The sequence below is a fragment of the Chenopodium quinoa genome, unplaced genomic scaffold, assembly GCF_001683475.1.
Source record: "Chenopodium quinoa cultivar QQ74 unplaced genomic scaffold, ASM168347v1, whole genome shotgun sequence".
Classification (NCBI taxonomy): domain Eukaryota; kingdom Viridiplantae; phylum Streptophyta; class Magnoliopsida; order Caryophyllales; family Amaranthaceae; genus Chenopodium; species Chenopodium quinoa.
Window position 1 is genome coordinate 3092962 of NW_018742616.1, and position 9129 is coordinate 3102090.

Below are 9129 nucleotides of genomic sequence, written 5' to 3' on the forward strand. Positions count from 1 at the left end.
CTTTATCTCCTAAGAGTGCCAAACTAGAACTTCCTCTATTAAATGTTCGGATGAGTGTTTGATGGTGCTCTTAAGGGAAGGACAATGAGAACAAAGTGCCGTTGCCTGTTGGTATGGTTGATTATGCCAATGGTGGAGATGGTGTAAGGCATTGGCTGTTGACAGTGGTGACGATTAAAGGGTTGGCATGGGTGTCTATAAGGGGAGCATGCACTACGTGAACATAGCTATTGTTTGCTTCCGAACATAGCTATGACTCGTGAGGTTATTTATCCATCATACAAAAACTGAAAATCAATTTTATTTCCATATTTTTTGTTCTGTTCTTGAGCTCATGAAAGTCTAAAAATAGTTGGTTTGATCGAGAGTTATTATCTTTCGCGAAGAACGAATAACAAAAGTGGAGGGAAATTATACATAAATCTGGAGTTATGTACAAGAAAGTGATACATCTGGGGAGATTTTTGCTACATTAAACAATTGATGACCCACTGCAATCTTTCTTGTGTATGGGACATGTACAACCACCATCATGTACAATTTTACCTACAATGTTTCCTTAACTCACATAGTATCGCATAAGGCTTCATCGTACAGAGAGAGGCACAGTCAGACGTCACAAGATGGGAAAAAGCTCTTGCCTAGAAGAAATCCTTGGCAAAACCAGAAGAACCAAATCAGAAGAAAGCGAAGATCCCTCCAATCTGGAGCACCGGCAGGGCCTCTAACAAACCTGTTATTACCATTTGTGTTGATGCAGCCTGAAAGGAGACAAGAAAGGGCAAAAAAGGACAATGGCAGGCTGCCATAGCTTGGGTAGCAGAAGCAGGGCATCTAGACAACTTCCAGGGAGCAGAACGAGTTTTTGCTAGCACTCCAAGCCAAGCAGAGGGGCTGGCTGTCCTTACAGCTCTTAACGCAGTGTCACAATCCTACTCCAATATTGTCATCAAATCAGACTCACAAGAGGTTGTTCAAGGACTACTAAAGTCATCTACAGCCAAAGAACTGAAACACAATATCATAGATATAAGAGCAGCAGCACGCAAAGTGGACCTAGTAATATGTATCAAGGTAGATAGAGCACAAGTCCATAAAGCCCATACTTTAGCTGTCAAGTGTAGGAAGTATGGGTGATCTAGCACTCATATACTGTAGCCTTATGAGCGTTTGTTTAAACCATGGAAAAAACGATGCTTTTTCCTCTTTGTATGCTTCTTATTTTGCCTTGCTGCAATGAAAGGTATAAATTGCACCTGCATAACACAGGAATGCAAGCCAATAAATCCTTCCACCTTAGAACCAGATACACGTGCAAAGTGATGCTTTTATTTGTTTCGAAAAGTCAAATTTAAAGCAAGCACTCTCCAAATTGAGGTAAAAAGGCGCAGTTGTGCAGCATGCCATGAACTCAAAATTTGAAGTACTGGAAAGTTGGGGAAACAAAGGGTACCTGAGAATTATTGCGTATACCAAAATCCTGAAGAGCCGCACTTTCATTGAGTAGCTTCTCATTATGATACAAAAGGCAATAATTCGCCCATACATGTTTCCTGTAATCTCAACATTAAGTAGTTTCAGGAAAAGCCAGCGTGAAAGATTTAAAAGTCAAGCATGGAAGTGGGTTAAGAGAAAGAAAACTTCTTATATTTTTTTTAACTCCCAAATTATCCAATTTCAAAAGTTAAATATAGCATCTTTTAACTGTAAGAATTTGTTTAAATGCTGAATACAAAGGCATTATAATGACTTTGAAGTACTAGCTCGTCACATTCTATACACTTAATTATCAAGCATCAAAATATGTGTGGCAAACAGCAACTGAAACATTAATATATAATGCCAGTTATCATAGTTGTATCAAGCTTAAACAAACACCAAAGCCTAATTACTTAGGTGAGACCAGCTTAGAGTGAATAAAATACAAAAATGCTCTAAAGTCTAAATATATTTTATGCTAATTATTAGTTTACAGTAAGAAGTAAACCTTCCCCTGAAATCTAATGTATAGTGTCCCTCAAGCACCAAAACATGAGCATTTCATGTTAAAGTGAAACCATGAGAAAGACTGGTTCAAAATAATTCAAGATATAGCAAAGGTAGATTTTTTTTATTTTTTTTGGCAAGGGGGAAACAAACAGAAGGGTTAGTGCCCTTTTCTACCCTCAGTAGCTAGTTTATGGGCTCCTTAAACCCTATCCCTAGGAACATAGGAACAAGAAAGGTAAGTTAAGGAAATACTAATGTCAAGGATATCTTGAACTAGATTCTTCAGCTCCTTTACTGCAAAGGTAGTTTCTGATACTATTATTGAAAACAAAGTTTACAGTTAGATATTTTCACTAATCAATTACCCAGATTGGCAGCTAAATTGATTCAGGAACCTGAAACAAAATCCAACTGATACTGCATTTAGAAGCGTCAAATACCACTCTATTAATCTCTAGTTCTCTACACTCTCATCAAGAAGAAGAATCAGTCCATTTGACTCATTAGTCAATCTCATCATACAAGGAACTCTACATCACATAATCACTACTAAACCATTATATTATTGCAGCTTTCACTTAAAGATCAAATTTGTCAGAAAAGTACAATTAGACTAATTATAGTATTACAATTAAACGTTGTTGTGCATACAAATTTTACCAAGGCAACCTAAGAAATGGTTTCTTCTCCGCATTGACAATTTTCAGCTTTAAATACACCATCATCAAGTACAACAGTAAACCGTGATTCAAATCTTCTTACCTGCCGCCTATCTCATGGGAGGCAGGTGCATAAGAATGGCACTGAGTACTAGAGCATCCCCCAAACTATAATTGATTTTACCTCATTGAAAGGCAACCTACGAAAACGTTCTCTAGAGCACCCCAAACTATAATTTACCATTATTTGTCAACTTGGTAAATCATTAACTAAATCATTCACTTCAGCTAATCCCTTTATTTCCAAACTCCAAATTGGTTTCACAATTAATCTTTTTGCTAGGAATGTAGGAAGTCTCATAATAACAATAAACTAAACAATCACAAAAAAAAAAAAAAAAAAAAAAAAAAAAAAAAAAAAAGAGTATATGCTCCAAAAATCTAATAGTTACAGAATAGTACCAAGAAATATGACGATGACCCATCTTTGATTGTTCCATTTCATTAACTTTCTTCTTAATACAAAGCCTCAAATCCTTCACCGTCGCCGAATTCATGACAACCACATCTAAAAGAGCAGAAATTTGTCAAATAAGAGAATGCACACCAACTGTTTGTGAAAATGACTAAGAGAAGAAAAAGAGAGAGAATACCAAAAGAAGTGGAGTCGAGCTTGAGGACAGTGATACGCATGGCACTGCCGAGCTCTAAACTGATAAGGGTGTCGACATCTGATAAAGATGGCTTCTTTGGGACATCGGCGAGAATGGGATCGTCGAGTAATGCGGCTAACGTCGAATTTAGCTTTGCCCTCTTCACGTTCTCAATGCTATACCCTCCTCCACCGCCTCCGCCGTCGCCGGTCGAAGTAGAAATTTGAGGGTCATTCTTCTCACTCAATTCCATGCTCCTCTTCTCTGCTCTCCTCTCTCACATACACAGACATAACCGCAAAACCAATTATAGACTCGTGTAGTTGTGTGATTCTTTAGACAAACAAAGGTTCGTAAAAAAAAAATACATTTTAATAATCTCAACTAATACCAATTGATTGTTGGTACATTGTTGGTACCGGCCACCTCCCACCTCCCTAACCCCCCAAAAACGGTCAGTCATCCCTTCCCACCCCTAAACTCGCCATCCGACCTTCTCAATCCCCGAATTTCCAGCAGCGCGTCAAATCCAGTCAAGGGTTTCCAGCAACGCATCAAACTCTGGCCGCAAGTCAGGTCTCGCTCGCCACTAAGGAATTCCGGCCGACAGCAGCAATCAACGCGTTCATCGACTCATCAGCAGACCCCTCAATCTTCCCTCTCATTGCCGGTGATTGCGATTTGCTCTGTTCTTGCGTGTTGTTGTTGATTATTGAGGTCGGCGTTGCAATTATGGCGAGAAGGTAGGCGGTGGAGCAGTTTGGAATTGGCGGTAAGGGGATTAAGGGGTTGATGTTGCTGATGGTGTACAGGTGCGGTGTGGCTGGTTGGGTGGTTTCGGGCATCGGGGGTAGGTTAGATGGGTGGCTGGCCAGTTCGGTGGTTAAGGGGGGTGGTCGGCTTCTTGCCGGCGTGTTTATGGGTGGGGTTAGGGTTTGGCGGTGGGGGAAGGTGGTTGAATTTTGTGTTTATTTTATTTTTTTAATTTTAGACCAATCACGTGATAACTTGTTATAACAAGTCGTTGATTTGGTGTTGATCGGTTGGGACTATTAGAGCCAAACACATAGCATAGTTGAGATTATAGATAATAAACCTTAGTTGGGATTATTAGAAATAAATCATCAATAGTTGTGATTATTAAAGTGTATTTTTCCTAAAAAAAAAAGGAGCCCCAATATAAACTAAAGTACTGCTTAATAAATTCAATTATGACGAACGCAAAAACTTTTAAAACCCTAAATGAACAATAACTTCCAACAGGTGTGATATGTACTCCGACAGCAACACCACGGCCGGCAGCCTAACAATACAACTGCCAACAGCAACGCCTTTGCTTCAGCAATTTCATTTACGGCTTTCAACAATTCAACTATAGAGAAGAGGAGGTAAAATGGCTAGGAGTAGAGTACTAACGAAAAATTTGTTGCTTCTGTCAAAGAGTGAAGGAGCCAAGGAGGGTAACTTCATTAACGTTCCGTCAAATAGAATTGAAAACTTTGCCAATTGAAGCCACTTAAAGTTTATGTTTTGCAAATTGTAGCTATTTAAAAAATAAATTGCAGCCCAAAAGAACTTACAACTTGTTAATTGCCATCCAATTTAGTTTTTTTCTCAATTTATGTGCCGAAAAATGTTTTAATAAGGTTTTAGAGGTCATTTGGCCCATAAGGATCCAAATTAAGCTCAAAATTAGCAAAAAATTAACGTAAGTGCCTCGCTTTCGCGGCAAAAAAATAATTACCACAAATCAATACATTTTATGATACGCAAAACGAGGCACTTACGTTAATTTTTTGCCAATTTCGTGCTCAATTTGGATTTTTAAGAGGTATAATGACCCCTAAAACCTTAACGGAACATTTTTCGGCACACAAATCAAGAAAAAAATTAATTTGGGTATCAATTAACAAGTTAGTTGTCCTTTTGGGCTGTAATTTACAATTTATTTTTTAAATGGTTGCAATTTGCAATTTATTTTTTAAATGGCTGCAATTTACAAAATATAAACTTTAAATGGCTACAATTGGCAAATTTTCCAATAGAATTTAGACATAATTTAGAGAAAGATGTTTTTACCCTTAACTAGCTATATGTGAAAGTACGATCTTAACCCCATGATATACATTCCATGTTTCTCAATATCAGAAACTTGGAATTATCCCCATCACCTTGATTAACAAAATTCGTTTATCAAATAACAAAATTGTAAATAAATTATCAAAATTATCCAACCAGCATGACACTTTTGTAATCATATCAAGAATTGTGGGCCTAAATTTACTAAAAAGATTTACAATGTTATTTAACAAGGCAATAAACTTGTATTTTTCTCATGAAAAAAAGAGAAATTCTCAATGGTGACCCCCAACTTCTGCTACGCACACATGGGACCCTCTTGAAAATAGATTATACGAAATGACCCTATTTAAAAATTCAATTTCACTTATAACCTTATTTCATTAAATTGTAAATACAAATTAACTATGGTTAGAATTTTTTTTCTTTTAAAAAAAAAAAGAAAAACAAAAGAGTTTAACCTCACCACCAACCTAGCTAGCCCCAACATCAGTCCACCACCACCACCTCCATCTCAACCCCCTTAACTGCCAGCACCTAAGGTTCCCCGTTCCCCCTGCTGACGACGCTACCCCAGCCCCACCATCACCCAAAACCCCAAACCCCACCGACGACCCTCCCACTCTCTCCTTTTCCCAACGCAACCACATCCTCCCTATCTTTCTCCTCCGCCTAGACCAATCCAGCCACCACCTCCACTCTCATACCCCACCAAACCTATCCAACACCACCTCCACCATAACTCGAGCCACTGAACCCCCTCATCTGAAACACCGAACCTCCCACCTGAACTGTTGAATTATCTCCTCTAACCTTCCCTCCGCCTAGACCCGAACTTTAACCTCACAATTCTTTATCACCTCTGACCGTTCTTCTCCGAACTAGGCTGTTTCGGACGAGGAGGGGTGGTGGGTTTAGGGTTTGAGGTTTCAATTCTGAGTGAGGAGGAGGCAGAAGTTAAGAGAGAGAAAGGGTGGAGGAGAGGGCGGAGAAGAAAGAAATAGAGGGAAGATCGGTGGTCGGGGTTTGGGGTTCAGGGTAATTTGGTGGCCTGGGATGGTCTTCTGTGTTCGGCGGTCTAGAGGCCAAGTGGTCGGGGTAGTTGGGGTCACCGGCACTGAAAGAGGAAGGGATATGGTGGCTGGCTGGTAGAGATGGTGGTGTGGGTTGATGGTTAGTGGTTGTTAATTTTTCTAAGTGTTTTTCTTTTTTATTTAAAAAAAAAAACCTTTTAAAAGGTCAATTTGTATAATTCAATTTCAAGAGAGTCACCATTGAGGTGTAGCAAAATTTAGGGGTCACCATTGAGAATTTCCCTAAAAATAATACTAGTAATATAATTTCAACAAAAATAAGTTAATCCTTACCTTATAAAAAGTACAAGATTACTCTATTCAATAGTATGCTACCAATTATACCCTTTAAAATGTGCATTTACATGTTTACTCTCATTAATATGTACAAGTTTTTATTTTGCGTAGCCTTCATTAATGTTTTTTTTTTCTTTTGTTAATGTTAATTGCCTTTTTTTTTTGGAACTATTTAGAATAGTGTGTGGACATTTATACTCTAAAAATATTTTTTTTACATATTTTCCTTCATTAATATAGCCAACAACTGAAAAAGCTCCTTAAACATGGCTAGCTATGGCGCGCGCGTTAGTCACCCTAGTATATTCAAAATTGGGGAAAAGAAATACAATTCAGACCCAAAATTGAATTGCTGTAAAAAGAAGGGAAGGGAGATGATATATAAACCTTAACTTGAATTGGAGAAGAGAAAAACTGAATTGATGATCATTGGTAAAGGCAAAGAACATTTAGTAAAAATAAGCAACAAGTGAAATTTAAAAGAACTAAAAGATACAAATAAAATCCGATAACTGTACTTGGAAAAGGCATGAACTGCATGATTAATACATTTGGGAATTAGTGACAAGCTAAAGTCGTATCACCTAATCAAAAGAAATTCTTAAGTCCTCTTACTAAAGCAGATACGGAAAGGTCGAATCCACAGGGAAACAACGTCCTTTTACTCCTGATAAATTAATATAATCTAAATTACCAAGTAACCAATATGATTTTATATGCTTTAAACTAAGAGAAATAACTAAACTAAGCAATGAAAACTATGAGAATATCAATAAAATAAAGCCTACGACATAGGTTCACTGATTAATAATATTCCGGGATAAAGGACAACAATCAATCATCAATGCATAAATTAACCAGATTATAAAGGGCTTTCGCTACATATTACAATCACAGAATTAACTTAGAGGTATTAAAACACATCTCTCGAATATTGAATTAACCATTTATAAATTAACCTGCCTATTGAAACTAAGCCTAAACATCCATTCTCATCTGTCGAATCTCGAATCAATATTGTATAACTCATACAATTAAACCCGACCCAATCTAATTGCATAGCATGAGTAAATCAATCAATAGTAAATTAATCTAAAACATTAACAATCAACAATATTAAATCATCCCTTCATATTATTTACGGATCCCCAAGAACCCTAGAAATAAACTACCCACACATAATTAAACTAATCAAAGCAATTAAAATAGACATAACTTATTAAAGCAATGAAATTACTAGAATTAAAAGGGAAGAAAATCGTTACCAAAATAAAAGGAAAATATGAATTGCATAAACCAAAGAGTCGCAATCTAAGAGAACAAATTGCTAGAAAATCTTAAACTAAAAAATTTGGAATAAGCTAATGAATAATGTCCTAAACTCGCTTAACAAAAGCGTATTTATACTAATCCAAAACTTCCTAGAACAATTAAATACAAACAATCTTCGAAAACTTCAGCACATATGCGCGCCCGACTGCCCGGTCAGGTGTGCCTCCACATGCCAGCTACTACTCCCTCGCCGGGGCGAGCCTCCGGGTGTAACTCTTTCTCTTTCTCTCGCCCGGCCGGGCAAGACCACGGGCAACCTTAATACTTTTCGACCTTAGACCTCTTAGCTTGGCCCAAATTCGACTTCTTCTTTGGACCTTCACAACTTCAGTCCATTGCCTTGGTTTTTTCTTCTTTGCGGAGCCCTTAATCATCAGGCTCGATTACTCTAACACTGTCCTGGGCTTCGGAAAACGGTCATATGAGTGCGCTCCATATCCAATGCTCGTAGTGGCTAAAATAATCCCGGGAAATGCCTCAAAATCTGAAATTTCTTATAAAACAATACCAAAGCTGCGAAAACAATAGAAAACGCATGTTAGTAATAAAAATAGCTCCATAGATCCAAAAATACTTCTAAATATGACCAAGGGACGGGGGAAAAATCACTATTTAAAATAGACATATCAATTAGGATAGAAGAGAAAAGGGTTTAGAAGAAACGCTTGACTGAAATTTTTGGAAAACAAGAAGAGGACAAGTGTCTTTCCAACTTCCAGTTTTAAAATATTAGTATAGATGCAAAGTGATTATTTAGTTGGTAATGCCGAGCTGAATAAATTAAGAATCATTCTAAAATTGAATGTAAACATTATGTGAGTACTCAATTGCCAAACTGAATATAAACGTAGTCATCAGCCACTCAATACTTTCATAGTAGTATATGGACAAGTGTTTTTCTTTAACTATGTATAGGTATAAGAAAAGCATTAATAAGATTAAAATTAATTTAATTTTTCATTACTCTTGATAATAAAGATTTTTTTTTATTTTACAAGTTATTTACGGAGTATGAAGTATTTTATTAGCCGTAATGGTAATTTAAAT

The 9129-nt window shown here is 37.1% G+C and overlaps 1 protein-coding gene across 2 annotated transcripts; it reads right to left on the bottom strand.

Moving 5' to 3' along the window:
• Nucleotides 1-392: 392 nt before the first annotated feature.
• Nucleotides 393-4609, bottom strand: LOC110721646 (U11/U12 small nuclear ribonucleoprotein 25 kDa protein-like). 2 transcript variants are annotated; one of them, XR_002511443.1, is made up of 5 exons: nt 3302-4609; nt 3111-3216; nt 1454-1553; nt 1107-1256; nt 393-1008 (listed from the first exon to the last, which is right to left on the bottom strand). XR_002511443.1 is itself a non-coding variant. In XM_021900840.1 (4 exons), exons 1-4 carry the CDS (start codon nt 3552-3554, stop codon nt 1161-1163), a joined length of 555 nt encoding a protein of 184 aa, XP_021756532.1. In that variant the 5' UTR covers nt 3555-4608; the 3' UTR covers nt 393-1160. The 2 variants fall into 2 exon arrangements, 1 of the variants encoding a protein (XP_021756532.1); XM_021900840.1 differs by having other exon boundaries at nt 393-1256; nt 3302-4608.
• Between the last annotated feature and the right edge of the window lie 4520 nt (nt 4610-9129).

Excerpts from the sequence above, each read along its gene's own strand:
- LOC110721646 (XM_021900840.1), bottom strand. The coding sequence starts at position 3,554 with ATGGAATTGAGTGAGAAGAATGACCCTCAAATTTCTACTTCGACCGGC. Across the intron at positions 3,217-3,301 it reads GCTCGACTCCACTTCTTTTG|ATGTGGTTGTCATGAATTCG; the intron begins GTATTCTCTCTC and ends CTGCTCTTTTAG. Across the intron at positions 1,257-1,453 it reads GTATACGCAATAATTCTCAG|GTGCAATTTATACCTTTCAT; the intron begins GTACCCTTTGTT and ends TGTGTTATGCAG.